The sequence below is a fragment of the Oncorhynchus mykiss genome, chromosome 18, assembly GCF_013265735.2.
Source record: "Oncorhynchus mykiss isolate Arlee chromosome 18, USDA_OmykA_1.1, whole genome shotgun sequence".
In the NCBI taxonomy this organism is placed as follows: Eukaryota; Metazoa; Chordata; class Actinopteri; order Salmoniformes; family Salmonidae; genus Oncorhynchus; species Oncorhynchus mykiss.
The window spans coordinates 13,730,156-13,749,660 of NC_048582.1; the positions used below are offsets into that span (position 1 = coordinate 13,730,156).

The 19,505-nt window shown below is 41.9% G+C and overlaps 1 protein-coding gene across 1 annotated transcript in view; it reads right to left on the reverse strand.

Moving 5' to 3' along the window:
• Window positions 1-204: 204 nt before the first annotated feature.
• The window catches only part of LOC110495492 (adhesion G-protein coupled receptor G7), a 48,472-nt gene continuing 29,171 nt past the window's right edge, over window positions 205-19,505 (reverse strand). Inside the window, exons 9-15 of the mRNA XM_036951412.1 lie at window positions 7,852-8,004; window positions 3,071-3,183; window positions 2,294-2,625; window positions 1,931-2,012; window positions 1,338-1,496; window positions 884-1,043; window positions 205-638 (exon numbers count right to left, since the gene is read on the reverse strand). Coding sequence (XP_036807307.1) covers window positions 450-638; window positions 884-1,043; window positions 1,338-1,496; window positions 1,931-2,012; window positions 2,294-2,625; window positions 3,071-3,183; window positions 7,852-8,004 — 1,188 coding nt within the window. The 3' untranslated portion in view covers window positions 205-449. The remainder of the gene's footprint in view (window positions 639-883; window positions 1,044-1,337; window positions 1,497-1,930; window positions 2,013-2,293; window positions 2,626-3,070; window positions 3,184-7,851; window positions 8,005-19,505) is intronic.

Genomic DNA, 19,505 nt, shown 5'->3' on the forward strand with positions numbered 1-19,505 from the left:
GGACGGAATTAATCTAACAAAAGGACCAATTGTGATGTTTATGGGACATATTGGAGTGCCAACAAAAGAAGCTTGTCAAAGGTAATGCATGTTTTATATTTTATTTCAGGGTTTTGTGTACCGCCTGCAGGGTTGAAATATGCTAACTCCTTTGTTTACTGCTGGTGCAGATGGTGCAAGCTATCAGATAATAGCTTCTTATGCTTTCGCCGAAAATTTTTAAAATCTGACACGTTGGCTGGATTCACAACGAGTGTAGCTTTAATTGAGTATCTTACACGTGTGATTTAATTAAAGTTTGTATTTTATAGTATTTTATTTGAATCTGGCGCTCTGCATTTTCCCTGGCAATTGGCCAGTTGAGACATTTGCGTCCCGCCTATCCCTAACTAGTTTAAGGTTAAATACACATTTTTCAGGAAAATACTTTTTCTGTGGCAGTTAAGGTGTTAATGTGTTGACAGAATAGTGTCCAGCTGTGTGTATGATTCAACCTTTTCTCTGCGCTTGCCACGCCATAGACTGAACCTCTTGGTGTGACGTGGGATCTCAACACTAGAGACAGATTTCAAAGCATCTGCCATCATTTTCTTGACAATTGCTGTTCTTGCTGTGAACAGAATGAAAATCTGCAAGCCCTGTGGAGCAAAAGCAAAAACACAAAGACATTATCAAGTATTTTCAGGAACACACAAGGACAAACAAAGGTAGTGTTTCCATAAAGACCAGCTCAATTTATTTATGTTTACTAGGTGTCTAATTTTCATTAATGTCTCGATTCTGTGGTACAATAGTACACTAGTATTTCTAGTTGACGTTTGATTCATTCAGCAGACACTCTTATCCAGAGTGACTTACAGTAGTGAGTGCATACGTTTACTACCTGAGTGGTGGTGAGAACACAGAAGGAGATGTTGAGTATGGTGTACATGGTCTGGTTCTGTGTAATGAGCAACAGATAGCCCAGGATCCAGGAGAGACCGAGCACCACAGCCAGAGAAAAGCTACTGAGGAACTTCTTCTTCATCGATGTGTGTCTTGTACTGGGAAACATAACCAACATACTTAGAGTGCTGTAATAGACTGTTGTAATGCTGTGGTATAAGAACAGTATGCTACCATTGACTGAGTGGGTTAGTGCACGGTGCTCATTAAATTGTATGATTTGATTACTAATGACTGAATTAATAATGACAAAATAATAATACATTTGATTTATAACAGCTTTTCACTGAAATACAATTTTAAAAAATTAACAAGCTCGTTAGTAGGCATTTAAATCAATTATGACTACAACGTTCTACTTTGTGTCCCCAAAATTCCCTCGTTAACGTTACCTGGTTAAATGTGGGTTGGTCTTGCATGTTGTAACTGTAAAACATACCAACACCACTGTGTTGAAGATAAGCATGAACGCCACAGGGATCAGGAACCCCCAAAACATTGGCAGCTTGAAGTCAAAGTTCCCCTTTGGATCGAGGGCAGCAAGCCAGCAACTGAGAGGTCAAATGAATGAGTTAGAGAGTGGGACAGTGACAAAACAGGACACCAGTGATTTGAATAACGTGGTATGAAGTAGACATGGTGGGTGGCATAAGTAAACAAGAAACCTTTGAACAAAACGGATCATCATTATTTTTTTAAGAATAAATATATTTACATTGCCTTTGGCCAATTATTAGCATGCATACGAACATTGATAGGGATAACCTTTAACATCAGGAGTTATGTAATAACTTAACTATAAAGCAATTGCCCCACTTTAATTTAAATTGAACCTATTATAAAATAACCACAGAAGAGGAAGTGAATTGCAGTTCAGCACAGCACTCAGGTGTAGTAGTATAGTACAGTAAAGTATAGTATAGCATAGTATAGTACAGTACAGTATAGTTCAGTACGGCAGTAGTATAGTAAAGAATTTTCTTACAATTCCTCCTGCCTGTATCCCAGTGGATCATCCACTCTGTAACTAATTCCTAAGGTGAGGGCCACCACAACTGCAGGCAGTCCTAAAGGAGAGAATGATGTTGTTATTTCCTGGTAGATTTGCATGCAGCCATATACAGAGTATATATACCACACATACATCCTCTAAAGACATTACATCACTATACAAGTAGCTTTTAAGTTCTATTTCAGGCTTATTAGAGCCTGAAAATATCACCTAGCATTAGTTTTAGTTCAAGGAGCCACGGGCTAATGCCAGCCAAAGCTCCTGAAACTACTAAAATCAAATTTAAAAAAAACTACTAAACTACTAAATACTTTATTTTCCTCCATGCTGTCCTACCCCATCCGATGGCCACGGTATAGGCTGTGAAGTGTGATGGGCTGGTGGCCAGGCTGTTTCTGATCATCAGGAAGACATGTGTGGCGAACAGCGTGTTCCAGGTGAACGTCCCCAACAGGAAGTACTGCAGCAGGACTGCCACTGCAGTACAGGGCCCTCTGTCCCGCTCTGTGTGTGTGTCGGACAGGGGGAGAATGTTGTCCTTCTGTATTTCAGGTTTGCCCAGCTGTTTATGAGGGTTGTCCACTCCCATCATGAAGAGGAGGGTGAAGATCAGGAGACACATGCAGACGCTCATTAAGAGGACCGTTGGGTTGGTTTTGCGTGATTTCCTAGGGACAGGTGATAGACAACACTATGTTAGGGAAGTTATATGTGTAGCTATGGATGTGTTGGTTCATTAATAGTGGGTTTTATAATAGTTTCACCTATCAAGTCCTGTTGGATCAGACAAAGGGCTTCTTTACACTATTGAGAAACACCCAATATTTTGAAATGGTTCTGGAACCCTGTAGGATCTTACTGGGTAACGATCTGGAATGTTATTGTATATTTTGAATTGGTTCTGGAACCCTGTAGGATCTTACCGGGTAACGATCTGGAATGTTATTGTATATTTTGAATTGGTTCTGGAACCCTGTAGGATCTTACCGGGTAACGATCTGGAATGTTATTGTATATTTTGAATTGGTTCTGGACACTGTAGGATCTTACCGGGTAACGATCTGGAATGTTATTGTATATTTTGAATTGGTTCTGGACACTGTAGGATCTTACCTGGTCACCATCTGGAATGTTAATGTTAAACTCAACCCTATGATGGACATGGAGCATCCCAATGTGGTGATCCAGTTTAGCTCATCAGCGTATTTATAATCCCTCCTGAATGACTATAGAAAGAAAGAAAAAATACATTTCAACACAAAGTTTCTGTCACAGTCATACTGTATAAAGTCATCACCCTCATGTGTCTGGATATGCTGCGGTAAACCATAGGTCAGCGGTTCTCACACGAGGGGTCACCTGATATGAAAATGAGAATTTCCAAAATCCTGCAAAAAACGTAATCTCAAAATCCCTGTGGTTAACCTTAATTTAATGTAGTTAACCTTAATTTAAATAAAAATGATTCAAATATTAAACATAAAATTAAACCAGAGTGCGCCTTAGATTGTGGCAGAAGGCTGCACTTGACCGTTGCACTTGAATCATTCCCAGTTAAGGTGACCACATTTCAAATGCACAAATGCGAGACAACAGGAGGATTTATGGGACAGTGTAACCTACCCTGTACCTAACTTCAAAATAGACCAATGCATCATCTGTCAATCACAAATGATAATTCTTCCTGTTTTGCCAATGAAATGTCCAAAATGCATCTGATTGCCAATCGTTTAATCTCAATCAGATTCATGAGAATATGCATTTAGATATTCTTGAGTTACTGTTTCATGCGCAAATTAGAGCAGATGGTGTTAGTATATAGCCTTCCTGAATTTTTTTCAATCAAACCACATTCTGCTTAGTGGCATGTGCACTGTTGAGGTTTGGCTGCATTATCATCTTTTGGGACTGTTCAGCTAACCATCCTAAATCTCATGGGGGGTTGTTTTTAGTGTAACAGTGACATTATACTATGCTATTATATTTGATTCTGTAATGCAGAATACTAATTAATCATTAAGTGATCTTCCAAGAAATTGTTTCAGCTTTTTTATACAATGTGTGGGTCTAATCCTGAATGCTGTTTGGCTCAAACTACATTCCAGCTGGTGTCTATTCCACAAGTGTGCGTCTATTCCACTGGCTAAATCTATGATGTTAAAATGCCTATTTTCTCTGTTCCATCTGACTGCGCTGTCCACTGTCATCAGCCCAGCCAGTCAATGTATAAACTTGATCTCCACTATAAAAAGCATCTAGACATTATCTCACATTTCTTTTAGACTAACATTTCATTTTCAACAACACTTGGAGATTTGACAGGGAGGCAGTGTTTCTTAGCCAGTCGAAATCGTGATTCAACTGGCATAATTTTTATGGATATATATACAAAGAAATGTCAATTGAAAAAAGGTATATAATAAACAGCTTTTATAAAAAGTCTCTCTCTCAACGTGACTGCAAGAGACAGGTTGGAATGTCTGACTGATGGTGGTGTTTGAATTTATGGATACAATCTGGGATGTGATTGTTTGCAGGACAATGTTCCAAAATTCCGCACAATCCGGGATATGTGGTCACCCTATTCTCAGGCGAATTGGGAGGCACAGAAACTCACATCAATACCTTTGTCAGCTAACACTGAATCTAAGAATTGATTCTATAGCTAGCAATCAATAGGAAACTGACTGAACCACTCAAAAAGTCCCCAGCTTTCCAAATGGACATTTGTTGTCAGGGCCAAGATGCCCATTCATTTACTTTTGTTCGCTACATGTCGGGGATGTTATTCACGGTGACATATTGTTCTGTCTCACGATTCTCGAGCATGAAACAGCACAGAGGATGCATGACTATATTGACAAAAAAACAGATTCCATGGGATTGACTGGTGGGCAAAAGAAAAAAACGCCTTTGTTGACTTTCTTTGTAATGAAAAGAAACAACGTGTTGTTGCCTATGTAAATTACATATTTGGGAAATGGAACGAACTGAACGCAAGCATGCAGGGGAAATACAAAACAATCTACAGATGAGTGACTGGATCAGTGGATTCAGAGAAAATATTTATTACTGGAGAGAAATTTGTTCGACTGTTAACCTGCCTCAGTTGACATGCCAGTAAGTGAAATCAAAAGCTTCAAGAGCCATTATTGTCATACCCTGATCTGTTCCACCTGTCCTTGTGCTTGTCTCCACCCACTCCAGGTGTCACCCATCTTCCCCATTATCCACTGGGTATTTATATCTGTGTTTTCTGTCTGTCTGTCTGTCTGTGCCAGTTCGTCTTGTTTTGTCAAGTCAACAAAGTTACGCCGTGCTCCTACTTTTTCCTTCTCTGTTTTTTGCTAGTCCTCCCGGTTTTGACCCTGGCCTGCCGCCTGCCTGACCATACTGCCTGCCCTGACCTCAAGCCTGCCGGACCATACTGCCTGCCCTGACCTCGAGCCTGCCTGACCATACTGCCTGCCCTGACCTCGAGCCTGCCTGACCATACTGCCTGCCCTGACCTCAAGCCTGCCTGACCATACTGCCAGCCCTGACCTCGAGCCTGCCTGACCATACTGCCTGCCCTGACCTCAAGCCTGCCGGACCATACTGCCTGCCCTGACCTCGAGCCTACCTGCCACTCTGTACCTCCTGGACTCTGACCTTATGATCTCTTGCCTGCCCCTTGGATACTAATAAATATCAAAGACTCAAACCATTTGCCTCCCATATCTGCATCTGGGTCTCGCTCTGTGCCCTTATGACCGAATGCATAAAGCATTTTGGTTCCTGACGCAAAGGAAATAAATATCCTGCCGTCTCCCTCCGAGCATTACAACTCATGGTACCCTTTGATAGCTCATATCGGTGTGAAGCTGTATTTAGTGCACTAGTCTGCATTAAAACCAAATAACGATCCAGGTTGGAAGTGACAGCAGAGATGAGGGGAGCATTGTAAATCACACCCCCTGATTTTGAGAAGATCCAAAGCAACATGCATCAAGTACAGTGGGGCAAAAAAGTATTTAGTCAGCCACCAATTGTGCAAGTTCTCCTACTTAAAAAGATGAGAGAGGCCTGTAATTTTCATCATAGGTACACTTCAACTATGACAGACAAAATTAGAAAAAAAAATCCAGAAAATCACATTTTTTATGAATTTATTTGCATATTATGGTGGAAAATAAGTATTTGGTCAGCTACAAACAAGCAAGATTTCTGGCTCTCACAGACCTGTAACTTCTTCTTTAAGAGGCTCCTCTGTCCCACACTCGTTACCTGTATCAATGGCACCTGTCTGAACTTGTTATCAGTATAAAATACACCTGTCCACATCCTCAAACAGTCACACTCCAAACTCCACTATGGCCAAGACCAAAGAGCTGTCAAAGGACACCAGAAACAAAATTGTAGACCTGCACCAGGCTGGGAAGACTGAATCTGCAATAGGTAAGCAGCTTGGTTTGAAGAAATCAACTGTGGGAGCAATTATTAGGAAATGGAAGACATACAAGACCACTGATAATATCCCTCGATCTGGGGCTCCACGCAAGATCTCACCCCGTGGGGTCAAAATGATCACAAGAACAGTGAGCAAAAATCCCAGAACCACACGGGGGGACATAGTGAATGACCTGCAGAGAGCTTGGACCAAAGTAACAAAGCCTACCATCAGTAACACACTACGCCGCCAGGGACTCAAATCCTGCATTGCCAGACGTGTCCCCCTTCTTAAGCCAGTACATGTCCAGGCCCGTCTGAAGTTTGCTAGAGAGCATTTGAATGATCCAGAAGAAGATTGGGAGAATGTCATATGAAACCAAAATATAATTTTTTGTAAAAACTCAACTCGTCGTGTTTGGAGGACAAAGAATGCTGAGTTGCATCCAAATAACACCATACCTACTGTGATGCATGGGGATCAGTATGATGTGAAACATCATGCTTTGGGGCTGTTTTTCTGCAAAGGGACCAGGGCGACGATCCGTGTAAAGGAAAGAATGAATGGGGCCATGTATTGTGAGATTTTGAGTGAAAACCTCCTTCCATCAGCAAGGGCATTGAAGATGAAACGAGGCTGGGTCTTTCAGCATGACAATGATCCAAACACACTGCCCGGGCAATGAAGGAGTGGCTTTGTAAGAAGCATTTCAAGGTCCTGGAGTGGCCTAGCCAGACTCCAGATCTCAACCCCATAGAAAATCTTTGGAGGGAGTTGAAAGTCCATGTTGCCCAGCAACAGCCCCAAAACATCACTGCTCTAGAGGAGATCTGCATGGAGGAATGGGCCAAAATACCAGCAACAGTGTGTGAAAACCTTGTGAAGACTTACAGAAAACGTTTGACCTCTGTCATTGCCAACAAAGGGTATATAACAAAGTATTGAGATAAACTTTTGTTATTGACCAAATACTTTTTTTCCACCATAATTTGCAAATAAATTAATAAAAAATCCTACAATGTGATTTTCTGGATTTTTTTCCTGATTTTGTCTGTCATAGTTGAAGTGTACCTATGTTGAAAACAGGCCTCTCTAATCTTTTTAAGTGGGAGAACTTGCACAATTGGTGGCTGACTAAATACTTTTTTGCCCCACTGTATGTCTCCTATATCACCATCTCATTAGTGGTGGTGAGATAAGAGACATTATGTCAGACAAATTTACAATTGACTATCATAGTCCCACATTAAAAGTGTGTGATGGGAATTGAGAAGACAATCAGAAACACTGTTAGAATGTTTTGTAACTGACTGTCATACCCCATCTTAATTACTACAAAAAAAGGAGAATTATTAGGAGAATTATCACATATCAAAATTGGGTCATGGGCCAAAAAAGTTTGTGAATCCCTCCATAGGTCAGAGTGTGGTCAGTAAAAGGAAGATGAATGCAGCTAGCTACTCACCATCAGCACAGCAAAGTTAGTGGTGTGATTACAGAAACATCGCAGGCCGTCTGCTGAGTGGTTGACTTTGGAGCAGCCAAAGGTGCTCCAGTCTTTCAACGTGTAGTTCCATGACACGCAGGCAAAGTCATAGAGGGAGGTGTTGGGAACAGCCTGAGAAGTGAGAACAGACACAAACTCACTGTAAATCCTTCAGCAAAAGACATGCACTCACAGTATTCCTTATTTAAAAAATAATCATCATAAAGTAAATTGTGAAATACAACAGGTCATTAAGCACATGTGGGAAATAATTATTATAGATCATATTATATACATGACAACATATGCTTCCTGGTTCACTATCAAAAACTTGCTTCCCTGTTCACTGGCCAAAATATAAGCGTCAATGGAAACTTTGATCAGGGTTGTCAAACTCGTTCCATGCAGGGCCTAGTGTCTGCTGGTTTTAGTCTTTTCCTTTCAATTAAGACAGACAATCAGACGAGGGGAGTTCCTTACTAAATAGTGACCTTAATTCATCAATCAAGTACAAGGGAGAAGCAAAAAGCCACAGCAACTCAACCTTCCGTGGAATGAGTTTGACACATGACTAAGATAATGATTAACTTCCCATTATGTTTCCCAGAGAATTTGGACCGCTATGCATTTATTGATTCTAAGATAAATCTTACTGTGGGCTTGAAGAGCATCTCAACATGTAACCCAGACACTTTTCCCAGGTTAGCAGAGATGACCCTTCTGCTGGTCCCTGAAGAAGCACTGAAAGCCCTGGACTTGAAGAACCGGTCGTTTTGGTAGAGCACAAAACCAATGGAGTTGTTTGTGTTTTTACTACGTAAAACTGAGTGTAGTGAAGGAGAGAGAGGGAGAAAGAGAGAGGGGGGAGAGAGAGATTGTTTATCATATCAGGACTTCATATACATAGTAGCTTGACCTTGCCTTATAGGCTTATCTCATGTGACTCAACTTTATTGGACAATCAATATTTGTGGCACTGCTTACCTGTTTTCGACGACCACAAAGAGCAGTTAAGTTCTCTCGGTGAAAGTGGTATAAGGAAGGATACATTATGTTTGCATACCAACATTGACTCACCTGATGGGAATTTTATGACAATCTGGACATCGGTTGAACCTCCTTTGTCAGCTATCAGTTCAGAGGTATTGGTGTTGAGATGAATTCTGTTGGCCACAAAATTACCAGATCTTCCTGGAGACGGAGATTAAACTGATTTAGCAATCGAAAGCAGAACAATATAGTGTTACTTCTGTACTTGTCTGTAGAACAACAGATACAATCCATACCAAACCTTATTGACCAACAGCAGAGGAGAAACATTTGAAAAATTAGAAGTTTTACACAGATATAAACTTTCACTTTAAATGCCAGTGTGTAGGTTCACTAGCAGTCCCACCCACCAGTCAGAGCAGTAAACTGGATCCCTACTGTGTCACTTGGTACTTGGACAGACTGGACTGCCAGGTTGGGCTGAACCACCAAGGACACATTATTGTACTGGTCCAGGGAAAACTTCTCCAGGGTCTCTGTGAGGCTGGGAGAGAAACACAGAAAAACATTAGTGTACACGCACCCATACAGACACGCACTGAGGCACAAGTACACACATAAACTCAAGCATATGTAGAAATACACACCACCACACACGCACGCTCACACAGACAAACACACACACACACACACACACACACTCCTGTACTTTTGGACAGCGTCTCTCTCCTGTGTACTCTCCTCACTGGCATTGAGCAGCTGACTGATGGTGGTTACAGCTGCCACTGCGATGTCCTGCAACATAATCAAAACCAGGGGATGACCCTCAAGTGTTCAAGTCACTGCAGTGACAACCTCACATTTCTCTCCAGAACATGTCATAGTTCACGACTTGATTTCAAAACATCTTATACCTCTGTGATATTTGCAGACTGAAGCAGTGTGTTAGCTATCTGAGCTGCTGTGGTGATGTTGTCAGCTGACAGCTGCTCTGGTTGGGAGGTCAGGATCTGAGTACTGAAGGCCAACTGTAGTAAATCACCTGAACTGCTGGAGATCTGAACAGGGAGAGACAAAGATTTTTAGTATTGTTTGTCAACAGAACATTGTGGAAGTGAAGTTGCACTACCAACTGTGAGTACATTTCAATATTAAAATTGTCACTATTAAATATGTGGATCAGTTGGTAGAGCAAGGCACTTGCAACACCAGGGTTGTGGGTTTCATTCCAATGAGGGACCAGTATGAAAATGTCGCTCTGGATAAGAGAGTCTGCGAAATTACAAAATGCCCCAAATACCATAATGTGAAACAAATAAAAAAGAATGTTCTGCATCAACTGTTAAGCAGAATAAAGGAACAGAATACGTGATCTGAAGGTAGAAGCCAGTTGTTACTGATCTTCAAACTGTAAGATCCACTCCTCACAATGATGACCTAAGTAACGCAACATCGAGACTTGTCAAATTTCAGGATCATAAAAAATATGCTTATTGACTTACATTTCCTTGAATGTCACCGAGGGTAAATTCACACTGCAGTTCATGAGGAGGACCAAACATTGGAGAGCCAGTGTCATTCAAACATCTTGCTGAGGCTCTTGATAAACCAGCTGGAGGAACCAAGATGAAAAGATACTCAAGGTTTTGTGTTACCTAGTCCAACATTAATTAGGACTGTAACAGACAAAACATTTTTTCTCATTTTAGGGACATAAAAGTGGTGAATAACGTACCACTGGTTGTCTTCTCATCACACAACTCTTTTGAATAAGCAGACCAGCCAACCGTTGTTCTTGGGTAGGAGAAATGACCAATGATGGTGGAATTGCAGAAATTCCCTATAGGAAGGAAAATATATTTCAACATGAACCAAATGTATGACTGAACATAAAATATACATTCTGAATGAGAGATCCAGAGTTAGGTATAGTATTGTAGTGGTGTGTACTGTGAATGGTAGATCCAGGGTTGGGTATAGTAATGTAGTGGTGTGTACTGTGAATGGTAGATCCAGGGTTAGGTATAGTAGTGTAGTATTGTGGAGAAGTCTGAATGGTAGATCCAGGGTTAGGTATAGTAGTGTAGTATTGTGGAGGAGTCTGAATGGTAGATCCAGGGTTAGGTATAGTAGTGTAGTATTGTGGAGGAGTCTGAATGGTAGATCCAGGGTTAGGTATAGTAGTGTAGTATTGTGGAGGAATCTGAATGGTAGATCCAGGGTTAGGTATAGTAGTGTAGTATTGTGGAGGAGTCTGAATGGTAGATCCAGGGTTAGGTATAGTAGTGTAGTATTGTGGAGGAGTCTGAATGGTAGATCCAGGGTTAGGTATAGTAGTGTAGTATTGTGGAGGAGTCTGAATGGTAGATCCAGGGTTAGGTATAGTAGTGTAGTATTGTGGAGGAGTCTGAATGGTAGATCCAGGGTTAGGTATAGTGTAAGTGTGTGGATGTACCCTCTGAACAGGTCTCTCCGGTCCACTCATCAGGACAGATACAGACGCCACTCTGCAGCTCACCACTGTTGATACAGACCAGAGGAGGGGTTGTGGTGGTAGAGGTGGTGGTGGTGGTGGTGGTGGTGGTGGTGGTGGTGGTGGTAGTAGAGGTGGTAGGAGAGGTGGTGGTGGTGGTAGAGGTGTTTGGGAGACTGGTACTGGTGATAGGGATAGAGGTAGGGTAACCAGTAGTTGGAAGACCAGTAGTAGTTAGGTATTCGGCAGTTGGAGTGTCAATAGGTGTAAGGTCAGGGGTTATAGCAGAATCAGTAGGTGTAGGGTCAGGGGTTATAGGATAATCAGTAGGTGTAGGGTCAGGGGTTATAGGAGAATCAGTAGATGTAGGGTCAGGGGTTATAAGGGAATCAGTAGTTCTAGGGTCAGGGGTTATAAGGGAATCAGTAGTTCTAGGGTCAGGGGTTATAGTGTAATCGGTAGATGTAGGGTCAGAGGTTATAGGGGAATCGGTAGATGTAGGGTTAGGGGTTATAGGGGAATCAGTAGATGTAGGGTCAGGGGTTATAAGGGAATCAGTAGTTCTAGGGTCAGGGGTTATAAGGGAATCAGTAGTTCTAGGGTCAGGGGTTATAGGGGAATCAGTAGTTGTAGGGTCAGGGGTTATAGGGGAATCAGTAGGTGTAGGGTCAGGGGTTATAGGAGAATCAGTAGATGTAGGGTCAGGGGTTATAAGGGAATCAGTAGTTCTAGGGTCAGGGGTTATAAGGGAATCAGTAGTTCTAGGGTCAGGGGTTATAGTGTAATCGGTAGATGTAGGGTCAGAGGTTATAGGGGAATCGGTAGATGTAGGGTTAGGGGTTATAGGGGAATCAGTAGATGTAGGGTCAGGGGTTATAAGGGAATCAGTAGTTCTAGGGTCAGGGGTTATAAGGGAATCAGTAGTTCTAGGGTCAGGGGTTATAGGGGAATCAGTAGTTGTAGGGTCAGGGGTTATAGGGGAATCAGTAGGTGTAGGGTCAGGGGTTATGAGGGAATCAGTAGTTGTAGGGTCAGGGGTTATAGGATAATCAGTAAGTGTAGGTTCAGGGGTTATAGGGGAATCAGTAGATGTAGGGTCAGGGGTCATAGTGGAATCAGTAGTTGCAGATTCAGGGGTTATAGAGGAATCAGTAGTTCCATATTCAGGGGTTAGAGTGTAATCGGTAGATATAGTGTCAGAGGTTATAGGGGAATCGGTAGTTGTAGGGTCAGGGGTTAAAGGGGAATCGGTAGATGTAGGGTCAGGGGTTAAAGGGGAATCCGTACTTGTAGACTCAGTAGTTGGAGTGTCAGTAGCTGAAGGGTCAGGGGTTATAGGGTCATCAGTAGTTTGGATAGTTATTTCAATGGTGGTTGGAATGGCAGAGGATGTGGTGAGATCCCCCTGTTGAAAAGAGACTTTAAAAAAGAGTATTAACTCAGTAAACAACATAAACAAGGATACATAGTGTCAGTTCCTATAATCATAGCAGATGATCCATGCTGTTCCAGTTTCATCTGCATCAGTGTAGAAATGTTTTCTACTGTACTTTATAACAGAAATAAGTCATTATCACTGCCAATAAACGGTTGATAGCAAAGGCTACTCTGTTATCAACTGTATCTGAGACCTGACAGTAGTCTATTCACCGTCAATAGTGTCTGCATAAAAGAACGTCTGAAACAATGTCTTGAATGACACTAATGTATTCTTCACAGCAAACAGACAAAACATTGATCAATCATAAACCAAACTTTTAAATACTTAAACCAAACTGTAAATACAGTAAATTCACATATTGGTAATAATCAATTGATAAGTTAAATGAATCATAGATTTTTGCACATTTGAAGTGAAAGCAAATTTCCTACACAATTCTCAATCATACAAGAAACTTAACAACATCATCATACACTGAGTATACCAAACATTAGGAACACACTCCCCAACAGACACACACATATTCTGCCCTCAGAACAGCCTCAATTTTTCAGGGTATGGACTCTACAAGGTGTTGAAAGCATTTGACAGGGATGCTGGCCCATGTTGACTCCAACGCTTCCCACAGTCGTGTCAAGTTGACTGGATGTTCTTTCGGTGATGGACCATTCTTGATACAAGGGATCATAGCTTTCACCTGGAATCACCTGGCCAGTTTATGTCATAGAAAAAGCAGGTGTTCTTCATGTTTTGTACAGTCAGTGTATGTCTGAACATCTAAAACCACCCTGAATGAATCAAATATATAGCAAGTCTTACCTGTAGCAAAGACAACCATAATCCATAGCTCCTTCATCTCTGCTGTTTCCAGTCGTCCAGTGTCAGCAGACTGCACATTATTAGACCGTCTGTGGGTCTTATGCTGCTCTCCTCCTGTCACAGAGACTGCAGTAACGCGCAGATACCAGTTAATTATTTACTTTTGATATTAAGGGGGAAGTACTGTACATTGACTCCAACACAACTCACATTGTCAACAGGATCAGTAAAGACACACACAAGTAGATCAGCTACATGACTGGATGAATAAAATGGATACACATGGATGGATACTGTGAGGACCAGTCAACCAATAGCATTAACCAATAGCATCTCTTTGCAAAACATTATTGGTTGCAGCTGGCAAATTACAGTACATGTTTTGGTAAACATAACAACTGTTTTCCACTAGATCAGGTGTAATCAGATCTCCGGATTAGAGTGGAAGAATAAAACAAAGTAATGGAAGTGTCTTGGAGGTTTGGATTAGAATGTGAGGCCACTAGAGGGTGTAATTCTCTAGAACAGGGTTCCCCAAACTCAATCCTGGGGCCCTCCTGGGTGCATGTTTTGCTTTTTTGCCCAAGCACTACACAGTGAATTAACATAACCAACTCATCAAGATTTGATTATTTGAATCAAACCACATCGAAACTATGTTGAAATTATAATGGACCTACATGTATAGTCTCTTCCCTCTGTCCAGCTTAATAAAAGTAAAATAAACCCGAGACAGTCAGGGAGTCTGGAATATTCAAAAAGCGTTTGATAGAGGACTAATTTTATCAAAAGTTGACTGTGAGGAAGTATAGTATCTAAAATACAATGGGGGTCATCACTGTTGGCTCACCTGAAAGGTACTCGCCACCCTGTGTCTTCTGAGAGCCGGATGTCACTGTAATCGTTACTCCTTCTTCCTCCTTCAAGGAACTCAGAATCACCTTACAGGAATTTGACTGGGTGAAATGGAGCTGCTACAATAAACAGAATGGACACACAGGCGCAGCGTGAGTAGAGTTCCACATTTGGCGGCTCCGGTGCGGGACATAGCACCCACTCAGATCGCGGAACCGACCATGGAACCGGGCTGAACGCCATGCCCGAACTGGGCACCGGGCGCAGAGGAAGGCTCTGTGACCTTGGGCACAAAGCACATGGCCTGGGGCACAAAGCAAGATTTACAACCGTGGAAGAAACAACCGTTGTACTCAAACACTGTCTCAACACCGTCAATCTCTCTGTATCCATCTCCGTGAAACGGCCCAATAGCCATCTCCCCTCTATTCAAAGCATGTTGAATAAAAATGTTTTCATCCTGGGCCAAGTACTCCAACCATTGAATGTACCCGCTAGAGTATGACATGAATTGTCGGCGGTAGTTGTCATGCGATGAAATGGCTATAAATGCCGGGGGTAAAGGTAGGTTTTCATGCATGCCGATGCAATAGTTGTACCACTCCAGGGGTCAATGCCGGCATCTTTGATGACCTATTCTCAGAATCTGAGGCATCCTTCACGCAGTATAACCACATCATTGTCACAGTATGACTCCATCTCTTTATAGAAATCCAAGGTAATATGACGTACTGTCTCATACCATGTCATGAATCTCTCTCGCTCTTTGGGAGACATTTGATCACACCAATACATTTCATGGGGCTTGGATAAGATCCAATATAATGTAGATTCTCCTCAGATGTGAAGAAATTAGGAAACCAACCTTTTCACAGAGTTTTCAAAACCCAAGGCCTCAGGCATTAGAGGCAATCGCATAGGTAAGACATTTAGACTGTCAATGTATCTCTGGTTGAAAGCGGGGTCTCCGAAACACAAGCTATTACTACCTTGCGCTATGACCCTGGGTGCAACACCTTGTTGTATCAAGGGGTTCAAAAGAAGATAGGAATCATAGGCTCTAGAATTGTGAGCTACAAACGTGAAGTTTCTGTACTGGGGTTTTCTGAAGTGTTTTAGAACGAGTAGTGCACAGTTGGTTCCCTCTGCCGACCTCTTTTCACCCTTGAAAATCATGGTAGATTACAAAAATAGGCAAATGAACCCCGGATTGCTGATTAGTCTCAAAGTCATAAAACACATATTTCTCTGAATGTTCATCTTCAGCCAAGGGCTTAATATAGCACTCGTGTGGCACTTCTTGAACCACTTCAGTGTCTTTGCTTTTCAAAGGCCCTTTACAGATTGGGCAATTTATGATCCCACACACGTGAGTTTTGGGGTTGACTGTTTTAAGGTTGTAATTGCAATGGCATTTTGGTCATTTCTTGTTAATGTCACAACTGCTTACAGATTTACATGCTTTGGGGTACCAGGTTTCAATTTTGTGTTTTTCATAGCAGTAGGCCGAATGACATGTGCGTTGACAATCCACACAGGGTGTTAGGTTTAAGGGTTGCATCTGATATTTTTCATCCTGACATACTGAACAGTTATAACGACAAGAGTGCCCCCCCTTTCGGGTGTAGCCTGTATGACATGATGGACACACATATGGTGCTCCTAAAAAAATCTCTGATGTTGGTAATAGCATAATAATGGGCGTTTTGCACATAAAAGTACAGAATCTGAGGATGAGGTGGTGGGTTGTTCTGGAATTTCAAGAGAGCTGAATTACCTCTACTATGGTACAAAACCACAATCTTGATGTTCAGAACATTTTCAAATTTGACTACGTCAGAGAAAGCGACAGCCTCCTGTATACCTAGATCGACGGCATTTTGGAGCTCCCTAGCCTTTTGTAAAGCTTCTAGATCAGTACATCCAGGGTTGAGTAAATGTGATAGGCCTATTGCAAAGCATAACTGATTAACAGGATTGTTAACGTTTATGAGATATGCCTTCTTATTGTTTATGATTTCTGATTGCATGAGACTACCAAGTTTCCTTCTCTGACCCCCTCTGCCTAGGGGTTGGTGAACTATTTGTACAACAAGCTATAGGGTCCTATCAGCAATGATGGCTAAATTAGATTGAACAAGGCGCTCCAGCAGTGCTATAAATTGTTCAAGATCTGCTTCGCCATTGGGTAAAACAAGAGATACTGTGTTTTGCAGACTATCTCCACATATTTCAAGTTGTAAGACATCCCGAGGTCCTGCAAAATCTGTAGACCTTTCTAAAAGTTCGCCAAGAGTATCCAAGATCATCACATAAAAACTGCATAATCAAGGCTCTGATTCATACATGTGAAATTAAAAAACAGACAAATATTTGTATTGCTGAATTTATTGCAGTACACAACACGGACACATCTATCAATACGATCACCACTCTGATTTATTACACAATTTTCCAATTCCTCAAAAACATTTTGGGGTTGCTCAGAGTCTTCGGACATAGGAGTTAAAGGAGGTGTGTGTGTGGGGGGGTGTTGAAGATGTTGTGCTCTCATTCATTTGGTTACAGTGCCTTGCGAAAGTATTCGGCCCCCTTGAACTTTGCGAGCTTTTGCCACATTTCAGGCTTCAAACATAAAGATATAAAACTGTATTTTTTTGTGAAGAATCAACAACAAGTGGGACACAATCATGAAGTGGAACGACATTTATTGGATATTTCAAACTTTTTTAACAAATCAAAAACTGAAAAATTGGGCGTGCAAAATTATTCAGCCCCTTAACTTTCAGTGCAGCAAACTCTCTCCAGAAGTTCAGTGAGGATCTCTGAATGATGTGAGTTCCGGGGGGACCTGTGATAATGGGTGTTCAGGTGTCTGAGTTATTGATGGGGAGGTTGGCCCTGTCTCATTCATTTGGGTTGTGCCGTGGCGGAGATCTTTGTGGGCTATACTCGGCCTAGTCTCAGGATGGTATGTTGGTGGTTGAAGATATCCCTCTAGTGGTGTGGGGGCTGTGCTTTGGCAAAGTATGTGGGGTTATATCCTTCCTGTTTGGCCCTGTCCGGGGGTATCATTGGATGGGGCCACAGTGTCTCCTGACCCCTCCTGTCTCAGCCTCCAGTATTTATGCTGCAGTAGTTTATGTGTCAGGGGGCTAGGGTCAGTCTGTTATATCTGGAGTACTTCTCATGCCTTATCCGGTGTCCTGTGTGAATTTAAGTATGCTCTCTCTTATTCTTTCTTTCTCTCGGAGGACCTGAGCCCCAGGACCATTCCTCAGGACTACCTGGCACGATGACTCCTTGCTGTCCCCAGTCCACCTGGCTGTGCTGCTCCTCCAGTTTCAACTGTTCTGCCTGCGGCTATGGAATCCTGACCTGTTCACCGGACGTGCTACCTGTCCCAGACCTGCTGTTTTCAACTCTCTAGAAACAGCAGGAGTGGTAGAGATACTCTTAATGATCGGCTATAAAAAGCCAGCTGACATTTACTCCTGAGGTGCTGACTTGCTGAACTACTATGATTATTATTATTTGACCCTGCTGGTCATTTATGAACATTTGAACATCTTGGCCATGTTCTGTTATAATCTCCACCTGGCACAGCCAGAAGAGGACTGGCCACCCCTCATAGCCTGGTTCCTCTCTAGGTTTCTTCCTAGGTTCTGGCCTTTCTAGGGAGTTTTTCCTAGCCACCGTGCTTCTACACCTGCATTCCTTGCTGTTTGGGGTTTTAGGCTGGGTTTCTGTACAGCACTTTGAGATATCAGCTGATGTACGAAGGGCTATATAAATACATTTGATTTGATTTGATTGATGGGGAGGTTGGCCCTGTCTCATTCGGTTAATTAGGGAAATGAGTTCCAGGGGGACCTGTGATAATGGGTGTTCAGGTATCTGAGTTATTGATGGGGAGGTTGGCCCTGTCTCATTCATTTTGTCAATTAATGATGTGAGTTCTGTTGGTATTTCTAGAAGTATCCATGTTACGTACAGTTTTTATCGCTTGTTTGGGCATTTTTTAATCAGATTGTTGCTTAACAATCTATGTTCTATGCCAGAAGGGTAGATCTTGACTGTATTGACGCCTCAGTAAAGCAACCATACGTGTGTGTAGCTGAACCTCTCTGGCTTTTAGAGCCCTGTAAAAGGCTGTGAGAAACCTATCTTGACGATCTATTTCAGGATCTGTGTCCACATTGAGACTATCTTCAATGAATGTTGTTTCACCTCAGAATTGACTGTATCAAGCTGTTTGGCCGCTTCATACACATCGTCTTCCTCATCATTGTCATTTACGGCATTGGAATTATCATCGGCTTCCTCCTCGGCCTCTTCCTCTCGACATATTGGGCCTTCTGTGTACCCCTGGGAGGAGTCTGAAAGAAAAATATATACAAAATAGTGTATTAAAAATAAATGATATATTATATAAACATTTCAATTTCAAATACATTTAAAATATATTAATATATTAACACAGTTCTCGCTGTTAGGCCTTGGGGTTTTAGTTAAATTACCTCTGGTTGTTTGATGCATCTTATTAGAGAGAGAGAGAGAGAGAGAGAGAGAGTTCCAACAGTGCAGTAATATCTAACATTTAATTGACTGTTGACTGTTAATCCCCCACCCATCCTCAGGAAATAACACCGGTTGTTTTGGGGGAATCCTATGTGCAAAGGACCTCCTAGTGTTTAAAACAATGTTTAAAACAAATGCAGAGACACACACACACAAACACACACACGCACACACACACACTCACACACACACACACACACCTTTTGAGGTACATAGACAGAGAGAGCCTGATATTTCAACCTCCTTGAAGGTAAATGGGATGCTCAGGAAAATGTTTGTTTTGAGAACCCTATGTGCAAATGACCCCCTAATGTTGAATTGTTTCAAACACAATTGCAGAGACACACACACATACACACCTCTTTCCCAGAAGGCTTTCTCTGAGACACACACAGAGACAGAGAGAAAAAGCTGAGATTCCTTTCGTTAAAGGTAAGATACAATTTTAAAACCCTTTATTTAATTCTAAATCTT